Source organism: Mobula hypostoma, unplaced genomic scaffold (assembly GCF_963921235.1).
Source record: "Mobula hypostoma unplaced genomic scaffold, sMobHyp1.1 scaffold_70, whole genome shotgun sequence".
Classification (NCBI taxonomy): Eukaryota; Metazoa; Chordata; class Chondrichthyes; order Myliobatiformes; family Myliobatidae; genus Mobula; species Mobula hypostoma.
This window is the reverse complement of record NW_026948262.1, coordinates 329,397-354,214: the sequence shown is the minus strand read 5'-3', so window position 1 is coordinate 354,214 and position 24,818 is coordinate 329,397. Positions and strand designations below refer to the sequence as shown.

The window sequence follows — 24,818 nt, the reverse complement described above, 5'->3', positions numbered from 1 at the left end:
AGGATGCTGTCTGGATTAGAGAGTATGTCTAATGAGGAGAGGTTGAGTGAAATCGGAGTTTTCTCTTCAGAGCGAAGGAGGATGAGAGGTGACTTGATGGCGGTGTACAAGATGGTAAAAGGCATAGACTGAGTGCTCAGAGACTTTTTCCCAGGGCAGAGGCAAGATAGGGAGGGTGAGGGAGGGAAGGATAAATGGAGAGAGGACGGCGGGGGGAGTGAGGGGTTGCAATAAGAGGGTGGGAAAAGGGGTAGGGGATGGGGAGGGAATAGAGTTGAGGAAAAAGCCCGTATCAGGTGGAGGGCAATAAGGATGATCTAGAAGTGGGGGGGGGGTTGTTTTGTGGTGAGGAGAAGACAATATATCAGGTGGGAGGTGAGAGGGACATTCTGGGGAGGGTGAGGGGAAACCAGTATATCATGTGGGAGGTTCAATTGTTTAATTAGTTCTGCAGCACACTGTATGCCGGAGGGCCTGTTCCCGGATCGGACTGTTTGATATTCTGTGTGTCGTCACTAGGTTTAATTGTTTAATCTGTTCCGCACCATCCCGTAGGCCGGAGGGCCCTGTTCCCGGATCGGACTGTTTGATATTCTGTGTGTCGTCACTAGGTTTAATTGTTTAATCTGTTCCGTATCATCCTGAAGGCCAGAGGGCCCGTTCCCGGGTCAGACTGTTTGATATTCTGTGTGTCGTTACGGGGTTTAATTATTTAATCTGTTCCGCACCATCCCGTAGGCCGGAGGGCCCTGTTCCCGGGTCGGAGTGTTCAATATTCTGTGTGTCATTATGGGGTTTAATTGTTTAATCTGTTCCATACCGTCCCGTAGGCCGGAGGGCCCGTTCCCGGGTCAGATGTGTTCGATATTCTGTCCGTCATTACGGGGTTTAATTGTTTAACCTGTTCCGTACCGTCCCGTAGGCCGGAGGGCCTGTTCCCGGATCGGAGTGTTCGATATTCTGTGTGTCGTTATGGGGTTTAATTGTTTAATCTGTCCCGCACCGTCCCGTAGGCCGGAGGGCCTGTTCCCGGGTCAGACTGTTTGATATTCTGTCCGTCATTACAGGGTTTAATTGTTTAACCTGTCCCGTACCGTCCCGTAGGCCGGAGGGCCTGTTCCCGGGTCAGACTGTTTGATATTCTGTGTGTCATTACAGGGTTTAATTGTTTAACCTGTCCCGTACCGTCCCGTAGGCCGGAGGGCCTGTTCCCGGGTCAGACTGTTTGATATTCTGTGTGTCATTATGGGGTTTAATTGTTTAATCTGTCCCGCACCGTCCCGTAGGCCGGAGGGCCCTGTTCCCGTGTTGGACTGTTCTGCACGCCAAGCCTCTGTAGTTGACCCCTAACCCCGTCTCTCTCTTTCACGCAGAGTGGAGGATCGGATTGACGTGGGGGGCCTGAAGGTCCGACGGTACGCCCAGCACTTCCGGCCTGCGGAGCCAGCTGCGTCCCGCGAGAAGGGGCAAGGAGCGCTGGCGGGGCACGGCTGGGAGATTGTCCGACGAACTGCTCTGCAGGGCGAGGGGCCCGACAGGGTCTATCACGTGTGAACGGGGGGCGGTGGCGGGTCCACAGGGAAAATGGGGGGGTGGGGCCATCATTGACAATGGGAGGGGGGAGGGGGAGGGACGGAGGGACGATGAGTGGCAGTGGGAGAGAGGGAGAGGGAGGGATGGAGGGACGATGAGTGACAGTGGGAGAGAGGGAGAGGGAGGGATGGAGGGACGATGAGTGACAGTGGGAGAGAGGGAGAGGGAGGGAGAGAGGGAGAGGGAGGGATGGAGGGGTGATGAGTGACAGTGGGAGAGAGGGAGGGATGGAGGGATGGAGGGATGGTGAGTGACAGTGGGAGAGAGGGAGAGGGAGGGAGAGAGGGAGAGGGAGGGATGGAGGGACGATGAGTGACAGTGGGAGAGAGGGAGAGGGAGGGATGGAGGGACGATGAGTGACAGTGGGAGAGAGGGAGAGGGAGGGATGGAGGGGTGATGAGTGACAGTGGGAGAGAGGGAGGGATGGAGGGATGGTGAGTGACAGTGGGAGAGAGGGAGAGGGAGGGATGGAGGGGTGATGAGTGACAGAGGGAGAGAGGGAGAGGGAGGGATGGTGGGGTGATGAGTGACAGTGGGAGAGGGATGGAGGGGTGATGAGTGACAGTGGGAGAGGGGGAGGGAGAGGGATGGAGGGGTGATGAGTGACAGTGGGAGAGGGGGAGAGGGAGGGATGGAGGGGTGATGAGTGACAGTGGGAGAGAGGGAGGGATGGAGGGATGGAGGGACGGTGAGTGACAGTGGGAGAGGGGGAGGGAGAGGGATGGAGGGATGATGAGTGACAGTGGGAGAGGGGGAGAGGGAGAGATGGAGGGACGATGAGTGACAGTGGGAGAGGGGGAGGGAGAGGGGGAGGGACGATGAGTGACAGTGGGAGAGAGGGAGGGGGAGGGATGGAGGGACGGTGAGTGACAGTGTGAGAGGGGGAGGGAGAAGGGAAGGGGGAGGGATGGAGGGACGATGAGTGACAGTGGGAGAGAGGGAGGGAGAGGGATGGAGGGGTGATGAGTGACAGTGGGAGAGGGGGAGGGAGAGGGATGGAGGGGTGATGAGTGACAGTGGGAGAGAGGGAGAGGGAGGGATGGAGGGACGATGAGTGACAGTGGGAGAGGGGGAGGGAGAGGGATGGAGGGGTGATGAGTGACAGTGGGAGAGAGGGAGAGGGAGGGATGGAGGGGTGATGAGTGACAGTGGGAGAGAGGGAGGGATGGAGGGATGGAGGGATGGTGAGTGACAGTGGGAGAGAGGGAGAGGGAGGGATGGAGGGGTGATGAGTGACAGTGGGAGAGAGGGAGAGGGAGGGATGGAGGGGTGATGAGTGACAGTGGGAGAGGGGGAGAGGGAGGGATGGAGGGGTGATGAGTGACAGTGGGAGAGAGGGAGGGATGGAGGGATGGAGGGACGGTGAGTGACAGTGGGAGAGAGGGAGAGGGAGAGATGGAGGGACGATGAGTGACAGTGGGAGAGAGGGAGAGGGAGGGATGGAGGGGTGATGAGTGACAGTGGGAGAGAGGGAGGGATGGAGGGATGGAGGGACGGTGAGTGACAGTGGGAGAGGGGGAGGGAGAGGGGGAGGGAGAGGGATGGAGGGACGATGAGTGACAGTGGGAGAGAGGGAGAGGGAGGGATGGAGGGACGATGAGTGACAGTGGGAGAGAGGGAGAGGGAGGGATGGAGGGACGGTGAGTGACAGTGGGAGAGAGGGAGAGGGAGGGATGGAGGGGTGATGAGTGACAGTGGGAGAGAGGGAGAGGGAGGGATGCAGGGGTGATTAGTGACAGTGGGAGAGAGGGAGGGGGAGGGATGGAGGGAAGAGCGACCGAAGGAGAGGGGGAAGAGGGAAGGAAGGGGAATGAAAGAGGGAACCGGTAGGGAGGGGGAATGGGGAAAGGAGGGGAGGGAGGGGAGTGATGAGGGGACATTTCAAGAGGGGAATGAGGGGAGGGTTTGAGAGGACAGTTTGAGATGGGGAAGAGGGTAGATTTGAGCGGGGGAAGAGAGGGGGAATTGGGAAGGGTGCAAGGGGGAAAAGAGGAGCGTACAAGAGGGGGAAGGGAGGGATCGATGGGGAAAGTGGAAGAGAGGAGGGAGGACGGGAAGAGGGGAGTCTCTGAGATGGGGGAGGTAGGAGGATTCTGAAAGGGGGAACAGTAGAGTTGAAGAAAGGAGGTTTGCGGGGGGGAAGAGAGGGATAGTGAGAAAGTGAAGAGGGAGGGGAAGGGGAGGATTTGGGTGGGGATGAAAGGAGCATTCGAGGGGGGATGGGTGGATGAGGAGAGGGGGAAAGGAGAAGAGGGGTGGGTTCGAGGGGGAGGGGAGAATTCAAGAGGGGGAACAAAGGATAGTTCAAGAGGGGTAAGAGAGGAGTGAGGGGTGGTGAGGAGAGAGGGCAAGGGGGAGGGTTCGAGAGAGAGGAGTGGGGAGCGAGGGATTGAGAAGGGGAGGTGATTTGGATATGGGATCACCGACATCCCTCTCCCCACCCCGCGCGTCTCCGTCGCTCAAAACCTGATAAGCCCCACGGACGGGTTGAGGGTATCCCCGCACCTCCCCCTCCGGCAGAGGGGTCGCTCGATGTCCTGTCCGTGTTCGGCTCCCCGGAGATTCCCTCGGGGATGGGAACACATCCGAGCGGAAATAAACTGGCATGAAAACTTGTCACAGTGTCTGTGTGTGTGTGTGTGTGTGTGTGTGTGTGTGTGTGTGTGTGTCTGTTGTGACAGTATGTGTGTGCGTGTGTAGCTCTGTGTGTCTGTGTCTGTGAGCGTGCGTTAGTATATGAGCATTCAATTGTGTATGTGTGCGTGTCCTAAACTATCTAAGTCTCTCTGCAGGCTCTCTTGTTTCCTCAATACTACCCACTCCTCCACCTATCTTTGTATCATCGGCAAATTTAGCCACAAACCCATTAATCCCATCGTCCAAATCATTGACATACATCGTAAAAAGCAGCAGTCCCAACACCGACCCCTGTGGAACTCCACTGGTAACCGGCAGCCGGCCAGAATAGGATCCCTTTATTCCCACTCTCTGTTTTCTGCCGACCAGCCAATGCTCCACCCACGCTGGTACCTTCCCTGTAATTCCACGGGCTCTTACCTTGCTAAACATCCTCATGTGGGGCACCTTGTCAAAGGCCATCTGAAAATCCAAGTACACCACATCTACTGCATCTCCTTTGTCTACCCTGCTTGTAATTTCCTCAAAGAATTGCAGTCGGTTTGTCAGGCAGGATTTTCCTTTCTGGAAACCATGCTGGCTTTGGCCCATCTTGTCATGTGCCTCCATAATCTCATCCCTAACAATCGGTTCCAACAACTTCCCAACCACTGATGCCAGGCCTAACAGGTCTAGAGTTTCCTGTCTGCTGCCTCCTACCCATCTTAAATAGCAGAGTAACATTTACTCCCTCTCTCGCTCCCTCTCTTTTCCCCCTCTCTAACCCGTCTCTCTCCACCTCACTCTACCTCTCTCCCCATCACCCCTCTCCCTCCCTCCTCCTTTGTCCCCCTCCCCTTCTTTCCCCTCTCTCACCCTCCCTCCACCCTCTCCCCCTTCCCCCTCTCTCTAACCCATCTCTGCCCCGTTTCGTATCTCTCTTCCCTCCCTCTACCCCTCCTCCTCTCCCCTCCCTGTCTCCCCCTTCTCTAACCCATCTCAAACCCTCTCCCTCCCCCCACCTCTCTGCTCTCTCTCCCCTCTCACCCCCGAACGGATCTCTGCCCATCTCTCCCCCCATCTCCCTCTGCTCTCTTCCGACGGAGGATGAGAGGTGACCTGACAGAGGTGTACAAGATGCTGAGAGGCATTGATTGTGTGGATAGTCAGAGACTTTTTCCCAGGGCTGAAATGGTTGTCACAAGAGGGCACAGGATTAAGGTGCTGGGGTGCAGGTACAGAGGAGATGTCACGGGAAAGTTTTTTAGTCAGAGAGTGGTGAGTGCGTGGAATGGGCTGCTGGCAATGGTGGTGGAGGGGGATACGGTAGGGTCTTTTAAGGGACTTTTGGATAGGTAAACGGAGCTCTGCCCCTCTCCAAACCCCGTCTCTAACCCATCTCTGCCCCTCTCCAAACCCCCGTCTCTAACCCATCTCTGCCCCTCTCAAAAGCCCATCTCTAACCCATCTCTGCCACTCTCCAAACCCCCGTCTCTAACCCATCTCTATCCCACTCCAAACCCCCGTCTCTAACCCATCTCTATCCCTCTCCAAACCCCCGTCTCTAACCCATCTCTGCCCCTCTCCAAACCCCCGTCTCTAACCCATCTCTATCCCTCTCCAAACCCTCGTCTCTAACCCATCTCTGCCCCTCTCCAAACCCCGTCTCTAACCCATCTCTGCCCCTCTCAAAAGCCCATCTCTAACCCATCTCTGCCACTCTCCAAACCCCCGTCTCTAACCCATCTCTATCCCACTCCAAACCCCCGTCTCTAACCCATCTCTATCCCTCTCCAAACCCCCGTCTCTAACCCATCTCTGCCCCTCTCCAAACCCCCGTCTCTAACCCATCTCTGCCACTCTCCAAACCCCCGTCTCTAACCCATCTCTATCCCTCTCCAAACCCTCGTCTCTAACCCATCTCTGCCCCTCTCCAAACCCCGTCTCTAACCCATCTCTGCCCCTCTCCAAACCCCATCTCTAACCCATCTCTGCTCCTCTCCAAACCCCCGTCTCTAACCCATCTCTGCCCCTCTCCAAACCCCGTCTCTAACCCACCTCTATCCCTCTCCAAACCCCGTCTCTAACCCATCTCTGCCCCTCTCAAAACCCCCATCTCTAACCCATCTCTGCCCCTCTCCAAACCCCCGTCTCTAACCCATCTCTGCCCCTCTCCAAACCCCCGTCTCTAACCCATCTCTGCCCCTCTCCAAACCCCCGTCTCTAACCCATCTCTGCCCCTCTCCAAACCCCCGTCTCTAACCCATCTCTGCCCCTCTCCAAACCCCCATCTCTAACCCATCTCTGCCCCTCTCCAAACCTCCGTCTCTAACCCATCTCTGCCCCTCTCAAAACCCCCGTCTTTAACCCATCTCTGCCCCTCTCCAAACCCCCGTCTCTAACACATCTCTGCCACTCTCCAAACCCCCGTCTCTAACCCATCTCTATCCCTCTCCAAACCCTTGTCTCTAACCCATCTCTGCCCCTCTCCAAACCCCGTCTCTAACCCATCTCTGCCCCTCTCAAAACCCCCGTCTCTAACCCATCTCTGCCCCTCTCAAAACCCCCATCTCTAACCCATCTCTGCCCCTCTCCAAACCCCTGTCTCTAACCCATCTCTGCCCCTCTCCAAACCCCCGTCTCCAACCCATCTCTGCCACTCTCCAAACCCCCGTCTCTAACCCATCTCTGCCCCTCTCCAAACACCTGTCTCTAACCCATCTCTGCCCCTCTCCAAACCCCCGTCTCTAACCCATCTCTGCCACTCTCCAAAGCCCCGTCTCTAACCCATCTCTGCCCCTCTCCAAACCCCGTCTCTAACCCATCTCTAACCCTCTCCAAACTCCCATCTCTAACCAATCCCTGACCCCTCTGCAAACCCCCGTCGCAAACCCATCTCTGCCCCCTCCAAACCCCAGTCTCTAACCCATCTCTGCCCCTCTCCAAACCCCCTTCTCTAACCCATCTCTGCCCCCTTTCCAAACTCTCGTCTCTAACTCATCTCTGCCCCTCTCCAAACCCTCGTCTCTAACTCATCTCTATCCCCTCTCCAAACCCCCGTCTCTAACTCATCTCTGCCCCTCTCCAAACCCCCGTCTCTAACACATCTCTGCCCCCCTCCCAACCCCAGTCTCTAACCCATCTCTGTCCCCTCTCCAAACCCCCACCTCTAACCCATCTCTGCCCCTCTCAAAACCCCCGTCTCTAACCCATCTCTGCCCCTCTCCAAACCGCCGTCTCTAACCCATCTCTGCCCCTCTCCAAACCCCCCTCTCTAACCCATCTCTGCCCCTCTCCAAACCCTGCCTCTAACCCATCTCTGCCCCTCTCCAAACCCCCGTCTCTAACCCATCTCTATCCCTCACCAAACTCGCCTCTCTAAACAATCCCTGACCCCTCTGCAAACCCCCGTCGCTAACCCATCTCTTCCCTTCTCCATACCCCTGTCACTAACCCATCTCTGCCCCTCTCCAAACCCCTGTCTCTAACCCATCTCTGCCCCTCTCCAAACCCCCGTCTCTAACCCATCTCTATCCCTCTCCAAACTACCGTCTCTAACCAATCCCTGACCCCTCTGCAAACCCCCGTCGCTAACCCATTTCTTCCCCTCTCCATACCCCTGTCTCTAACCAATCTCTGCCCCCTCTCCAAACCCCCCTCTCTAACCCATCTCTGCCCCCTCCAAACCCCAGTCTCAAACCCATCTCTGCCCCTCTACAAACCCCCGTCTCTAACCCATCTCTGCCCCTCTCCAAACCCCCGTCTCTAACCCATCTCTGCCCCTCTCCAAACCCCCGTCTCTAACCCATCTCTGCCCCCTCTCCAAACCCCCACCTCTAACCCATCTGTGCCCCTCTCCAAACCCCTGTCTCTAACCCATCTCTGCCCCTCTCAAAACCCCCGTCTCTATCCCATCTCTGCCCCCTCTCCAAATCCTCGTCTCTAACTCATCTCTGCCCCTCTCCAAACCCCCGTCTCTAACCCATCTCTGCCCCTCTCCAAACCCCCGTCTCTAACCCATCTCTGCCCCTCTCCAAACCCCCGTCTCTAACCCATCTCTGCCACTCTCCAAACCCCCGTCTCTAACCCATCTCTGCCACTCTCCAAACCCTCGTCTCTAACCCATCTCTGCCCCTCTCCAAACCCCGTCTCTAACCCATCTCTGCTCCTCTCCAAACCCCCGTCTCTAACCCATCTCTGCCCCTCTCCAAACCCCGTCTCTAACCCATCTCTGCCCCTCTCCAAACCCCCATCTCTAACACATCTCTGCCACTCTCCAAACCCCCGTCTCTAACCCATCTCTATCCCTCTCCAAACCCCCGTCTCTAACCCATCTCTGCCCCTCTCCAAACCCCCATCTCTAACACATCTCTGCCACTCTCCAAACCCCCGTCTCTAACCCATCTCTATCCCTCTCCAAACCCTTGTCTCTAACCCATCTCTGCCCCTCTCCAAACCCCGTCTCTAACCCATCTCTGCCCCTCTCAAAACCCCCGTCTCTAACCCATCTCTGCCCCTCTACAAACCCCCGTCTCTAACCCATCTCTGCCCCTCTCCAAACCCCCGTCTCTAACCCATCTCTGCCCCTCTCCAAACCCCCGTCTCTAACCCATCTCTGCCCCCTCTCCAAACCCCCACCTCTAACCCATCAGTGCCCCTCTCCAAACCCCTGTCTCTAACCCATCTCTGCCCCTCTCAAAACCCCTGTCTCTATCCCATCTCTGCCCCCTCTCCAAATCCTCGTCTCTAACTCATCTCTGCCCCTCTCCAAACCCCCGTCTCTAACCCATCTCTGCCCCTCTCCAAACCCCCGTCTCTAACCCATCTCTGCCCCTCTCCAAACCCCCGTCTCTAACCCATCTCTGCCACTCTCCAAACCCTCGTCTCTAACCCATCTCTGCCCCTCTCCAAACCCCGTCTCTAACCCATCTCTGCCCCTCTCCAAACCCCATCTCTAACCCATCTCTGCTCCTCTCCAAACCCCCATCTCTAACCCATCTCTGCCCCTCTCCAAACCCCGTCTCTAACCCACCTCTATCCCTCTCCAAACCCCGTCTCTAACCCATCTCTGCCCCTCTCAAAACCCCCATCTCTAACCCATCTCTGCCCCTCTCCAAACCCCCGTCTCTAACCCATCTCTGCCCCTCTCCAAACCCCCGTCTCTAACCCATCTCTGCCCCTCTCCAAAGCCCCGTCTCTAACCCATCTCTGCCACTCTCCAAACCCTCGTCTCTAACCCATCTCTGCCCCTCTCCAAACCCCGTCTCTAACCCATCTCTGCCCCTCTCCAAACCCCATCTCTAACCCATCTCTGCTCCTCTCCAAACCCCCATCTCTAACACATCTCTGCCCCTCTCCAAGCCCCGTCTCTAACCCACCTCTATCCCTCTCCAAACCCCGTCTCTAACCCATCTCTGCCCCTCTCAAAACCCCCATCTCTAACCCATCTCTGCCCCTCTCCAAACCCCCGTCTCTAACCCATCTCTGCCCCTCTCCAAACCCCCGTCTCTAACCCATCTCTGCCCCTCTCCAAACCCCCGTCTCTAACCCATCTCTGCCCCTCTCCAAACCTCCGTCTCTAACCCATCTCTGCCCCTCTCAAAACCCCCGTCTTTAACCCATCTCTGCCCCTCTCCAAACCCCCGTCTCTAACACATCTCTGCCACTCTCCAAACCCTTGTCTCTAACCCATCTCTGCCCCTCTCCAAACCCCGTCTCTAACCCATCTCTGCCCCACTCAAAACCCCCGTCTCTAACCCATCTCTGCCCCTCTCCAAACCCCCGTCTCTAACCCATCTCTGCCCCTCTCCAAACCCCCGTCTCTAACCCATCTCTGCCCCTCTCCAAACCCCCGTCTCTAACCCATCTCTGCCCCTCTCCAAACCCCCGTCTCTAACCCATCTCTGCCCCTCTCCAAACCCCCGTCTCTAACCCATCTCTGCCCCTCTCCAAACCTCCGTCTCTAACCCATCTCTGCCCCTCTCAAAACCCCCGTCTTTAACCCATCTCTGCCCCTCTCCAAACCCCCGTCTCTAACACATCTCTGCCACTCTCCAAACCCTTGTCTCTAACCCATCTCTGCCCCTCTCCAAACCCCGTCTCTAACCCATCTCTGCCCCACTCAAAACCCCCGTCTCTAACCCATCTCTGCCCCTCTCAAAACCCCCATCTCTAACCCATCTCTGCCCCTCTCCAAACCCCTGTCTCTAACCCATCTCTGCCCCTCTCCAAACCCCCGTCTCTAACCCATCTCTGCCACTCTCCAAACCCCCGTCTCTAACCCATCTCTGCCCCTCTCCAAACCCCGTCTCTAACCCATCTCTAACCCTCTCCAAACTCCCGTCTCTAACCAATCCCTGACCCCTCTGCAAACCCCCGTCGCAAACCCATCTCTGCCCCCTCCAAACCCCAGTCTCTAACCCATCTCTGCCCCTCTCCAAACCCCCTTCCCTAACCCATCTCTGCCCCCCTCCCAACCCCAGTCTCTAACCCATCTCTGTCCCCTCTCCAAACCCCCACCTCTAACCCATCTCTGCCCCTCTCAAAACCCCCGTCTCTAACCCATCTCTGCCCCTCTCCAAACCCCCATCTCTAACCCATCTCTGCCCCTCTCCAAACCCCCCTCTCTAACCCATCTCTGCCCCTCTCCAAACCCTGCCTCTAACCCATCTCTGCCCCTCTCCAAACCCCCGTCTCTAACCCATCTCTATCCCTCTCCAAACTCCCGTCTCTAAACAATCCCTGACCCCTCTGCAAACCCCCGTCGCTAACCCATCTCTTCCCCTCTCCATACCCCTGTCTCTAACCCATCTCTGTCCCCTCTCCGAACCCTCGTCTCTAACTCATCTCTGCCCCTCTCCAAAGCCCCGTCTCTAACCCATCTCTGCCCCTCTCAAAACCCCCGTCTCTAACCCATCTCTGCCCCTCTCCAAGCCCCTATCTCTAACCCATCTCTGCCCCTCTCCAAACCCGTCTCTAACCCATCTCTGCCCCACTCCAAACCCCCGTCTCTAACCCATCTCTTCCCCCTCTCCAAACCCCCACCTCTAGCCCATCTCTGCCCCTCTACAAACCCCAGTCTCTAACCCATCTCTGCCCCTCTCCAAACCCCCGTCTCTAACCCATCTCTGCCCCTCTCAAAAGCCCATCTCTAACCCATCTCTGCCACTCTCCAAACCCCCGTCTCTAACCCATCTCTATCCCTCTCCAAACCCCCGTCTCTAACCCATCTCTATCCCTCTCCAAACCCCCGTCTCTAACCCATCTCTGCCCCTCTCCAAACCCCCGTCTCTAACCCATCTCTGCCACTCTCCAAACCCCCGTCTCTAACCCATCTCTATCCCTCTCCAAACCCTCGTCTCTAACCCATCTCTGCCCCTCTCCAAACCCCGTCTCTAACCCATCTCTGCCCCTCTCCAAACCCCATCTCTAACCCATCTCTGCTCCTCTCCAAACCCCCGTCTCTAACCCATCTCTGCCCCTCTCCAAACCCCGTCTCTAACCCACCTCTATCCCTCTCCAAACTCCCGTCTCTAACCAATCTCTGACCCCTCTGCAAACCCCCGTCGCAAACCCATCTCTGCCCCCTCCAAACCCCAGACTCTAACCCATCTCTGCCCCTCTCCAAACCCCCTTCTCTAACCCATCTCTGTCCCCTCTCCAAACCACCGTCTCTAACTCATCTCTGCCCCTCTCCAAACCCCCGTCTCTAACCCATCTCTGCCCCCCTCCCAACCCCAGTCTCTAACCCATCTCTGTCCCCTCTCCAAACCCCCACCTCTAACCCATCTCTGCCCCTCTCAAGACCCCCGTCTCTAACCCATCTCTGCCCCTCTCCAAACCCCCGTCTCTAACCCATCTCTGCCCCTCTCCAAACCCCCCTCTCTAACCCATCTCTGCCCCTCTCCAAACCCTGCTTCTAACCCATCTCTGCCCCTCTCCAAACCCCCGTCTCTAACCCATCTCTATCCCTCTCCAAACTCCCGTCTCTAAACAATCCCTGACCCCTCTGCAAACCCCCGTCGCTAACCCATCTCTTCCCCTCTCCATACCCCTGTCTCTAACCCATCTCTGCCCCTCTCCAAACCCCTGTCTCTAACCCATCTCTGCCCCTCTCCAAACCCCCGTCTCTAACCCATCTCTATCCCTCTCCAAACTCCCGTCTCTAACCAATCCCTGACCCCTCTGCAAACCCCCGTCGCTAACCCATCTCTTCCCCTCTCCATACCCCTGTCTCTAACCCATCTCTGCCCCCTCTCCAAACCCCCCTCTCTAACCCATCTCTGCCCCTCTCCGAACCCTCGTCTCTAACTCATCTCTGCCCCTCTCCAAAGTCCCGTCTCTAACCCATCTCTTCCCCTCTCCATACCCCTGTCTCTAACCCATCTCTGCCCCTCTCCAAACCCCGGTCTCTAACCCATCTCTGCCCCTCTCCAAACCCCCGTCTCTAACCCATCTCTATCCCTCTCCAAACTCCCGTCTCTAACCAATCCCTGACCCCTCTGCAAACCCCCGTCGCTAACCCATCTCTGCCCCACTCCAAACCCCCGTCTCTAACCCATCTCTGCCCCCTCTCCAAACCCCCACCTCTAGCCCATCTCTGCCCCTCTACAAACCCCAGTCTCTAACCCATCTCTGCCCCTCTCCAAACCCCCGTCTCTAACCCATCTCTGCCCCTCTCAAAAGCCCATCTCTAACCCATCTCTGCCACTCTCCAAACCCCCGTCTCTAACCCATCTCTATCCCTCTCCAAACCCCCGTCTCTAACCCATCTCTATCCCTCTCCAAACCCCCGTCTCTAACCCATCTCTGCCCCTCTCCAAACCCCCGTCTCTAACCCATCTCTGCCACTCTCCAAACCCCCGTCTCTAACCCATCTCTATCCCTCTCCAAACCCTCGTCTCTAACCCATCTCTGCCCCTCTCCAAACCCCGTCTCTAAACCATCTCTGCCCCTCTCCAAACCCCATCTCTAACCCATCTCTGCTCCTCTCCAAACCCCCGTCTCTAACCCATCTCTGCCCCTCTCCAAACCCCGTCTCTAACCCACCTCTATCCCTCTCCAAACTCCCGTCTCTAACCAATCTCTGACCCCTCTGCAAACCCCCGTCACAAACCCATCTCTGCCCCCTCCAAACCCCAGACTCTAACCCATCTCTGCCCCTCTCCAAACCCCCTTCTCTAACCCATCTCTGCCCCCTTTCCAAACTCTCGTCTCTAACTCATCTCTGCCCCTCTCCAAACCCTCGTCTCTAACTCATCTCTGTCCCCTCTCCAAACCCCCGTCTCTAACTCATCTCTGCCCCTCTCCAAACCCCCGTCTCTAACCCACCTCTGCCCCCCTCCCAACCCGTCTCTAACCCATCTCTGCCCCTCTCCAAACCCCCGTCTCTAACCCATCTCTGCCCCTCTCCAAACCCCCCTCTCTAACCCATCTCTGCCCCTCTCCAAACCCTGCTTCTAACCCATCTCTGCCCCTCTCCAAACCCCCGTCTCTAACCCATCTCTATCCCTCTCCAAACTCCCGTCTCTAAACAATCCCTGACCCCTCTGCAAACCCCCGTCGCTAACCCATCTCTTCCCCTCTCCATACCCCTGTCTCTAACCCATCTCTGCCCCTCTCCAAACCCCTGTCTCTAACCCATCTCTGCCCCTCTCCAAACCCCCGTCTCTAACCCATCTCTATCCCTCTCCAAACTCCCGTCTCTAACCAATCCCTGACCCCTCTGCAAACCCCCGTCGCTAACCCATCTCTTCCCCTCTCCATACCCCTGTCTCTAACCCATCTCTGCCCCCTCTCCAAACCCCCCTCTCTAACCCATCTCTGCCCCCTCCAAACCCCAGTCTCTAACCCATCTCTGCCCCTCTACAAACCCCCGTCTCTAACCCATCTCTGCCCCTCTCCAAACCCCCGTCTCTAACCCATCTCTGCCCCTCTCCAAACCCCCGTCTCTAACCCATCTCTGCCCCCTCTCCAAACCCCCACCTCTAACCCATCTGTGCCCCTCTCCAAACCCCTGTCTCTAACCCATCTCTGCCCCTCTCCAAACCCCCGTCTCTATCCCATCTCTGCCCCCTCTCCAAATCCTCGTCTCTAACTCATCTCTGCCAGTCTCCAAACCCCCGTCTCTAACCCATCTCTATCCCTCTCCAAACCCCAGTCTCTAACCCATCTCTGCCCCTCTCCAAACCCCCTTCTCTAACCCATCTCTGCCCCTCTCCAAACCCCAGTCTCTAACCCATCTCTGCCCCTCTCCAAATCCCCTTCTCTAACCCATCTCTGCCCCCACTCCAAACCCTCGTCTCTAACTCATCTCTGCCCCTCTCCAAAGTCCCGTCTCTAACCTATCTGTCCCCTCTCCAAACCCCCGTCTCTAACCCATCTCTGCCCCCTCTCCAAACCCCCACCTCCAGCCCATCTCTGCCCCTCTCCAAACCCCCACCTCCAGCCCATCTCTGCCCCTCTACAAACCCCAGTCTCTAACCCATCTCTGCCCCCTCCAAACCCCAGTCTCTAACCCATCTCTGTCCCCTCCCAACCCCCACCTCTCGCCCATCTCTGCCCCTCTACAAACCAGGGGTTTGAGGGGGCAGGGTAGGAGGGGGAAGACCTGGCAGAGGTGACATAAAATGAACCCCCCACCCTGCCCGACGAGGAGCCGGACAGCGAGGTCACAATGAGGGTCACTGAAGGTCAGGTTGTGTGTCTGTGGGCCAGAGGGTGGAGACAGGGGAGAGGGGAGAGACAGCCCCCCTCACACTTCCACAAACGCTCCTGCCCAGGAGATGTGTCTCTTCTGCCTGTTCAAAGTGTTGGGCCTCCTCATCCTGGCCAGCTTCCTGTTGTGGGTCGGGGTCATGGAACTGAAGGCCGACGTACAGGAGAGGGCAAGACGACATTTGACAGGTGACAGTGGAGCCTTGCCCCGTGTCTGACCCCGGGAGTGTGTGATGGGACGGTGCGGAGGGAGATTCTCTCTGTGTCTGACCCCGGGAGTGTGTGATGGGACGGTGCGGAGGGAGATTCACTCTGTGTCTGACCCCGGGAGTGTGTGATGGGACGGTGTGGAGGGAGATTCACTGTGTGTCTGACCCCGGGAGTGTGTGATGGGACGGTGTGGAGGGAGATTCACTCTGTGTCTGACCCCGGGAGTGTGTGATGGGACGGTGTGGAGGGAGATTCACTGTGTGTCTGACCCCGGGAGTGTGTGATGGGACGGTGTGGAGGGAGATTCACTGTGTGTCTGACCCCGGGAGTGTGTGATGGGATGGAGTGGAGGGAGATTCACTCTGTGTCTGACCCCGGGAGTGTGTGATGGGACGGTGTGGAGGGAGATTCACTCTGTTTCTGACCCCGGGGGTGTGTGATGGGACGGTGTGGAGGGAGATTCACTCTGTGTGTCTGACCCCGGGAGTGTGTGATGGGACGGTGCGGAGGGAGATTCACTCTGTTTCTGACCCCGGGAGTGTGTGATGGGACGGTGTGGAGGGAGATTCACTCTGTGTGTCTGACCCCGGGAGTGTGTGATGGGACGGTGTGGAGGGAGATTCACTGTGTGTCTGACCCCGGGAGTGTGTGATGGGACGGTGCGGAGGGAGATTCACTCTGTGTCTGACCCTGGGAGTGTGTGAAGGGACAGTGTGGAGGGAGTTGACACATAATCTCACTTTAAATATACCCAATGACTTAGCCTCCATGGCCGTCTGTGGCAAAATATTCCACAGATTCATCACCCTCAACTCAGTTCTAATCCTATTCCTCTACAGAAAGCATCCTCTCCACGTCCGCTCTATCTGTGTCCTCTGGTCCTAGACTCCCCCACTACAGGAAACATCCTATCCACATCCACTCTACCTGTGTCCTATAGGAAGGATATCAGTGAGATTGAAAGAGTGCAGAGAAAATTTATTGGGAAGTTGCCGAGTCTTCAGGAGTTGAGTTACGGGGAAAGATTGAATAGGTTAGGACTTTATTCCTTGGAACGTAGAAGAATGAGGGGAGATTTGATAGAGGTTTACAAAATTATGAGGGGTATAGACAGAGTAAATGTGAATAAGCTCTTTCCACTTAGATTAGGAGAGATAAATACGAGAGGACGTGGCTTTAGGGTGAAAGGGGAAAGGTTTAGGGGGAACGTTAGGGGGAACTTCTTCACTCAGAGAGTGGTGGGAGTGTGGATCGAGCTGCCATCCGATGTGGTAAATGCCGGCTCACTCGTAAGTTTTAAGAATAAATTGGATAGGTACATGGATGGGAGAGGTCTGGAGGGTAATGGACTGGATGCAGGTCAGTGGGACCAGCGGAATAATGTTTCAGCACAGACTAGATGGGCCGAATGGCCTGCTTTCTGCGCTGTGGTATCCTATGGTTCTCTATAACATCCAAGCCATTGACACATAACGGAAAAAGAATCGGTCCCAACACAGACCCCTGTGGAACACCAGTATTCATGGGCAGGCAGGCAGAAGAGGCTCCCCTCATTGCCACACAGCTTCCCGCCAATCAGCCACTGTTTTATCCATCCCTGTAATAACACGGGCTCGTAGTTTGTGAAGCAGCCTCACCTTGCCAAAGGCCCTCGGAAAATCCAAGTACACAACATCCACCGGCTCTCCTTCGCCTACCCCGTCCGTTATTTCCTCGAAGAACTCCAGACCTGTCAGGCAAAGCTCTCCCCCCCGAGGGAACCCTGCCCACTACGGCCCATTTCGTCACGTACCCCGAATCCACATCCTCGACAATCGACTCCCACGCCTTCCCCACCACCGAGGTCGGACTACCTGGCCTGTAATTTCCCTCCGCCTGTCTCCCTCCCTCTCTGAAGGGTGGAGGGACGCCTGTAATTTTTCCAGTCTTCCCGGAACCATGCCGGAATCTGGCGATTCCTGAAAGATCGTGACTAACACCTCCGCAAGCGGCCAGCTCCTTCCGAACTCTAGTCTGGGGACATGGCCAATTTCACACCTTCAGAGCGCTCGGGCGGGGACATTGGTAGGAAAGGTTTTCAACGGGGTCTGGGTGAGACGTGTGTGGGGGCGTCGTGGCTGGTGCCCGGTGGGGTGGGGTGGTGTACGAAAACGCCTGCCTGTCTGCTGACTGACTCTATGACCCCAGGGACTCCGGGACTCCTGGGCAGCCTGACCTCCCTGGGTGGGGACAGTGCCCTGAATCCGCTGCGGCTGCTGTCGGTCCTGGTGGGTCTCTGGCCCCCGGAACCGCGAGCGGGGCTCTACCCGCTGTTCGGGACGCCGGTGGTCTCCAAGCTGGTCGACCTGCTGATGCTGGTGGAGCGGAACGACGCGGCCGAGCTGCTCTGGCACTGGCTGGAGGACGACGACCTCACCCTCCTGGCCCGGCACTCCCTCTCGGGCTGAGGGACGGACGGACGGGCAGTGGGGCCTCCCACCGGTCGGTCCCGGACCACCCCCAATAAACACAGGCAGCGTAACCCGTCCGAGCCCGATTTCTGTGTACGGCAGTGTTGAGAAGAGTTTGTGGGGCGCCTCGGCGATGGTTAAGTGAGTGAGCAGGGTGGAGTAAACGTGAGGTCCATCAGGCAGACATCAGGCACCTGGTGTCCCACAGGGATCTGTTCTGGGACCTCTACTTTTCATGATTTTTATTAACCACCTGGATGTGGGGGTAGAAGGGTGGGTTGGCAAGTTTGCAGACGACACAAAGGTTGGTGGTGTTGTAGGTAGTGTAGAGGATTGTCGAAGACTGCAGAGGGACATTGATAGGATGCAGAAGTGGGCTGAGAAGCGGCAGATGGAGTTCAACCCAGAGAAGTGTGAGGTGGTACACTTTGGAAGGACAAACTCCAAGGCAGAGTACAGAGTAAATGGCAGGATACTTGGTAGTGTGGAGGAGCAGAGGGATCTGGGGGTACATGTCCACAGATCCCTGAAAGTTGCCTCACAGGTAGATAGGGTAGTTAAGAAAGCTTATGGGGTGTTAGCCTTCAAAAGTCGAGGGACAGAGTTTAAGAGTCGCGATGTAATGATGCAGCTCTATAAAACTCTGGTTAGGCCACACTTGGAGTACTGTGTCCAGTTCTGGTCGCCTCACTATAGGAAGGATGTGGAAGCATTGGAAAGGGTACAGAGGAGATTTACCAGGATGCTGCCTGGTTTAGAGAGTATGCATTATGACCAGAGATTAAGGGAGCTAGGGCTTTACTCTTTGGAGAGAAGGAGGATGAGAGGAGACATAATAGAGGTGTACAAGATAATAAGAGGAATAGATAGAGTGGACAGCCAGCACCTCTTCCCCAGGGCACCACTGCTCAATACAAGAGGACATGGCTTTAAGGTAAGGGGTGGGAAGTTCAAGGGGGATATTAGAGGAAGGTTTTATTGAATGGTGGAGCAGGCTCGATGGGCAAGATGGCCGACTCCTGCTCCTATTTCTTATGTTTTCATGCGGATTTCCTGAGGCACCGTTTCTTGGAGTTGTTCTCCTGTACCTCCTCCCTGATGGTAGTAACGAGGAGAGGGCACGTCCCAGGATGGTGGGGGCGGGGGGGCCCCCTCGGTGATCGATGCGCCGTCTCTTGGAGATGTCCTCGACGGTGGGGACGGTCGTGCCCAAGATGGGTGGGTGGGAGCAGAGAACTGGCAGACGGAGCTTAACCCAGGGGCAAGTGTGAGGGTGGGCTCTTCGAGAGGTCAGACAGAAAAGGGACTGGCCACAGTGAAAGACAGGACCCTTGTCAGTGTGCGGGAGGGAGCACGGAGAGATTTAGATTAGATTATGAGGACACTCAGTCCTCCTTTGTCATGCATGCATTAAGAAATGGTACAATGTTCCTCCAGAGTGATATCACAAAAAAACAGGACAAACCAAAGACTAACACTGACAAGCCCACATAATTGTAACATAGTTACAGCAGTGCAAAGCAATACCGTAATTTGATGAAGAGCAGACCATGGGAATGGTAAAAAAAAAGGTCCCAAAGTTCCGATCGACTCCCAATAGCAGGTGGCCAAAAGGGAGAAACTCTCCCTGCCGTAAACCTCCAGGCACCGACAACTGCCGATGCGTTGGAAGCTCCCAACCGCAGCTGACTCTGAGTCCGTCCGAAAACTTCGAGCCTCCGACACAGCCTCTCCGAGCGCCATCCTCTGCCGATCGTTCCGACCCCGCCCCGGCCGCCGAGCGACGAGCAAGGCTGAGGACTCGGGGCCTTCCCCTCCGGAGATTCCGGATCGCACAGTAGCAGCGGCAGCGAAACAGGCATTTCAGAAGTTTCTCCAGATGTTCCTCCGTGCTCACACGTCCGTCTCCATCAAATCAGGATTGTGCACGGCACCCCTACTTGACAGATAACAGATATCGTTCACCGGAGTGGCCGCCGCGAGCTGCGTCGCGCCCCCATCTTCTCCTCTCTTTGGGGTGCAAATCCACAGGAGTATAATGAGGGGACCAGAACTGAACCCAGCACCCCAAGTGTGGGTCTAACCAGGGTTTTATAGAGCTGAGAAATTCCCTCGCTGTTCTTGAACTCAGTCCCCTGACTAACGAATACCAACACACCTTCGTAACCGCCCTGTCAACTTTCACGGCCACTCTGAGGGATCTGCGGACGCGGACCCCAAGATCCCTCTGTTCTCCTACAAGGCTCAGAATCAATAGCCAACAGACAACAGGTGCAGGGGTAGGCCATTCGGCCCTTCGAGCCAGCACCACCATTCACTGTGATCACGGCTGATCATCCACAATCAGTATCCAGTTCCTGCCTTATCCCCATAACCTCTGATTCCGCTATCTTTAAGAGCTCTATCCATCTCTTTCTTGAAAGCATCCAGAGACTTGGCCTCCACAGCCTTCTGGGGCAGAGCATTCCACATATCCACCACTCTCTGGGTGAAAAAGTTTTTCCTCAACTCCGTTCTAAATGGCCGACCCCTTATTCTTAAACTGTGGCCTCTGGTTCTGGACTCACCCATCAGCGGGAACATGCTTCCTGCCTCCAGCGTGTCTAATCCCTTAATAATCTTACATGTTTCAATCTGATCCCCTCTCAGCCTTCTAAATTCCAGAGTATACAAGCCCAGTCGCTCCAATCTTTCGACATATGACAGTCCCGCCATTCTGGGAATTAACTTTGTGAACCTACGCTGCACTCCCTCGATAGCAAGAATGTCCTTCCTCAAATTTGGAGACCAAAACTGCACACAGTACTCCAGGTGTGGTCTCACCAGGGCCCTGTACAGCTGCAGAAGGACCTCTTTGCTCTTATACTCAATTCCCCTTGTTATGAAGGCCAGCATGTCATTAGCTTTCTTCACTGCCTGCTGTACCTGCATGCTTGCTTTCAGTGACTGATGTACAAGAACACCTGGATCTCGTTGTGCTTCCCCTTTTCCTAACTTGACTCCATTTAGATAATAATCTGCCTTCCCGTTCTTACCACCAAAGTGGATAACCTCACATTTATCCACATTAAACTGCATCTGCCACACATCTGCCCACTCACCCAGCCTGTCCAAGTCACCCTGCATTCTCATAACATCCTCCTCACATTTCACACTGCCACCCAGCTTTGTGTCATCGGCAAATTTGCTAATGTTACTTTTAATTCCCTCAACTAAATCACTAATATATATTGTAAACAGCTGCGGTCCCAGCACTGAACCCTGCGGTACCCCACTGGTCACCGCCTGCCATTCCGAAAGGGACCCGTTAATCGCCACTCTTTAATCCTGCCGTTAACCCTGAACTCTGCCTTCAAATTCAGTTCAGAATCAGAATCACCGGCAGGTGTCGTGAAATTTGTTAGCTTAGCAGCAGCAGTTCGATGCAATACATGATATAGAAGAAAAAATAAGTAAATCAATTGCATTATCATCATCATCAGGTGCCGTGCCCAGTTTGAGCTTTGACTGCCAAGGCCCACACACCCCTGTTTCGGGTCAAGTGGATCAATTCATTGGTGTTCATTTCCAGTTCTCTGGCTGCTGTCTCCATCGCCATTTGTCTTTGTCTTCCTCTTGCTTTCTTCCCTTCAATCTTTCCCATAATCACCGTGCATTCTAACTCCTCTTTCCTAATCACATGTCCAATGAAGTCACGTTGCCTTTTCACGATCTCATACATTATTTCTCTTTTTGTGCTAGCTCTGTTCATGACATCCTCGTTAGATACTCGTTTCGTCCATGATATTCTTTGCATCCTCCTCAAAAACCACATCTCTGCTGCTTCAATTCGTTTCCTCATGTTACTATTGTCCAACATTCTGAGCCCTATAACATAACTGGGTAGACGTAGCATTTCAGTACTCTGAGGCCTAGTTTAGTGTCGGTCAGTATCCTCTTCATTCTCGTAAAGGTGTCTTTTGCCATCCCTATTCTTCTTTTGATGTCCACGTCGCACCTGCCATCCGATGTCACCCAGCTTCCTAAGTAGCAAAAGTTCTGTACTTGTTTTATGTCTTCCCCGTTTATTCTCAGCCTGCAGATAGGACTCTCCTTCTTTTTGGATATCACCATAGGTTCTATCTTTTTGCAACTGACAGATAGACCTATTTTTGCACTTTTTTTCAACAACTATATCAACTAAGTTTTGTAGTTCTTCATCCACTTTGGTGGTAAGAACGGGAAGGCAGATTATTATCTAAATGGAGTCAAGTTAGGAAAAGGGGAAGTACAACGAGATCCAGGTGTTCTTGTACATCAGTCACTGAAAGCAAGCATGCAGGTACAGCAGGCAGTGAAGAAAGCTAATGGCATGCTGGCCTTCATAACAAGGGGAATTGAGTATAAGAGCAAAGAGGTCCTTCTGCAGCTGTACAGGGCCCTGGTGAGACCACACCTGGAGTACTGTGTGCACTTTTGGTCTCCAAATTTGAGGAAGGACATTCTTGCTATTGAGGGAGTGCAGCGTAGGTACACAAGGTTAATTCCCGGGATGGCGGGACTGTCATATGTCGAAAGATTGGAGCGACTGGGCTTGTATACACTGGAATTTAGAAGGCTGAGAGAGGATCTTATTGAAACATATAAGATTATTGAGGGATTGGACACGCTGGAGGCAGGAAGCATGTTCCCGCTGATGGGTGAGTCCAGAACCAGAGGCCACAGTTTAAGAATAAGGGGTCGGCCACTTAGAACGGAGTTGAGGAAAAACTTTTTCACCCAGAGAGTGGTGGATATATGGAATGCTCTGCCCCAGAAGGCTGTGGAGGCCAAGTCTCTGGATGCTTTCAAGAAAGAGATGGATAGAGCTCTTAAAGATAGCGGAATCAGAGGTTATGGGGATAAGGCAGGAACTGGATACTGATTGTGGGTGATCAGCCAGGATCACTGTGAATGGCGGTGCTGGCTCGAAGGGCTGAATGGCCTACTCCTGCACCTATTGTCTGTTGTCTATTGTACTTGTGTGAGTATATATATGTAGTGTTCATGGGTTCCGTGTCCATTTAGGAATCGGATGGCAGACGGGAAGAAGCTGTTCCTGAATCACTGAGTGTGTGCCTTCAGGCTTCTGTACCTCCTATCTGATGGTAACAGTGAGAAAAGGGTATGTCCTGGGTGATGGAGATCCTTAATAATGAATTGAATTGTCTTTATTTCTAAAAAGGCATCCGTTAGTCTTGCGAGAACCATGGATCTGCGCCTGGAAAGTCTTCACTCTCCAGGGCGCAGGCCTGGGCAAGGTTGTATGGAAGACGGGCAGTTGCCCATGCCGCAAGTCTCCCCTCTCCACGACACCGATGTTGTCCAAGGGAAGGGCCCTAGGGCTGATACAGCTTGGCACTGGTGTCGTCGCAGAGCAATGTGTGGTTAAGTGCCTTGCTCAAGGACACAACACGCTGCCTCGGCCAAGGCTCGAACTCACGACCTTCAGATCACTAGACGAACACCTTAACCACTTGGCCACGCGCCCACTCTATTTCTTACGTCCTTCACATACATGAGGAGTGAAAATCTTTTACGTTGTGCCTCCACCTAAATGTGCAATGTGCGATCATAGTAATTTATAATCATTTATAACAAGTAGAACAGTCAATGTAGCATAGGAATACACTCACATCTGCGTGAGTTCATCAGTCTGATGGCCTGGTGGAAGAAGCTGTCCCGGAGCCTGTTGGTCCTGGCTTTTACGCCAGAGATTGACAACGGACCGGCAAGGGCAAACAGCGCGTTCGGCAGGCTGTACAAAAGACGTCTGGAACAACAAGCATTTGAAGAAAGGCACAAAGATCAGGGTGTACAGAGCTGTTGTACTGACCACCCTCCTGTATGGCTCCGAGTCGTGGGTCACCTACCGTCACCACCTACGACTCCTTGAGCGTTTCCACCAGCGCTGTCTCCGCACCACCCTCAACATCCACTGGAGTGACCTCGTCACAAACATCGAGGACCTCGAACAGGCGAAGATCACCAGCGTCGAGGCCAAGCTGTTGAAGACACAGCTGTGCTGGGCAGGGCACGTCTCCAGGATGGAGGATCATCGCCTGCCCAAGTTTGTGCTGTACGGCGAACTCTCCGCTGGCCACCGTGACAGAGGGGCACCGAAGAAGAGGTACAAGGACTCTCTGAAGAAATCACTTGGTGCCTGCCACATTGACCATCGCCAGTGGTCTAACCTAGCCTCCGATCGCGAGGCCTGGCAACACACCATTCACCAGTCTGTCTCCTCCTTCGAGAATACACGCGGGGCTGGCATTGAGGACAAAAGGAGAAGGAGGAAGAACCGTGACACACCGGCACAAAACCCGGAACAGAATTTTCCTTGCAGCCGCCGTGGCTGGGCCTGCCTGTCCCGTATTGGCCTCGTCAGCCACCAGCGAGCCTGCAGCAGATGTGGGCAGCCCCCTTCCTAAATCTTCATTTGCAAAGCCAAGCCATGAATGAATGAATGAATAAATGTATTAATTAATGTACAATTTCAGAGTGAGAAACAGGAAAGGAGCACCATCCATGAGATTTGAGCTCTCAGATAACTTTTACCAACGTCTCAGACCTTAATTACCTTGTTAGGGCTATGGCTTGTTCACAGTCATTGTTAGGAAAGGCCAGTTGTTGCAAATTTCAAAGCTTTATAAATAGCCTGACTCCTCAAACCTTGTCCTAACAATCAGCAGCCATGGGCTCCTCTAAGCAGCTGCCTAGCACTCTGAAAGTTAAACTAAATGATGCCCACAAAGCAGGAGAAGGCTATAAGATGATAGCAAAGCGTTTTCAGGTAGCCGTTTCCTCAGTTCGTAACGTAATGAAGAAATGGCAGTTAACAGGAACGGTGGAGGTCAAGTTGAGGTCTGGCAGACCAAGGAAACTTTCCGAGAGAACTGCTCGTAGGATTGCTAGAAAGGCAAATCAAAACCCCCGTTTGACAGCAAAAGACCTTCAGGAAGATTTAGCAGACTCTGGAGTGGTGGTGCACTGTTCTACTGTGCAGCGACACCTGCACAAATATGACCTTCATGGAAGAGTTATCAGAAGAAAACCTTTCCTGCGTCCTCACCACAAAATTCAGCATCAGAAGTTTGCAAAGGAACATCTAAACAGGCCTGATGCATTTTGGAAACAAGTCGTGTGGACTGATGAAGTTAAAATAGAACTTTTTGGCCGCAATGAGCAAAGGTATGTTTGGAGAAAAAAGGGTGC

The 24,818-nt window shown here is 54.7% G+C and overlaps 1 protein-coding gene across 1 annotated transcript in view; it reads left to right on the top strand.

The window, feature by feature from the left end:
• trpv6 (transient receptor potential cation channel, subfamily V, member 6) overlaps nucleotides 1-1,572 on the top strand; it is a 57,219-nt gene extending 55,647 nt beyond the window's left edge. Inside the window, exon 15 of the mRNA XM_063040212.1 lies at nucleotides 1,374-1,572. Coding sequence (XP_062896282.1) covers nucleotides 1,374-1,554 — 181 coding nt within the window. The 3' untranslated portion in view covers nucleotides 1,555-1,572. The remainder of the gene's footprint in view (nucleotides 1-1,373) is intronic.
• The last annotated feature ends 23,246 nt before the right edge of the window (nucleotides 1,573-24,818 follow it).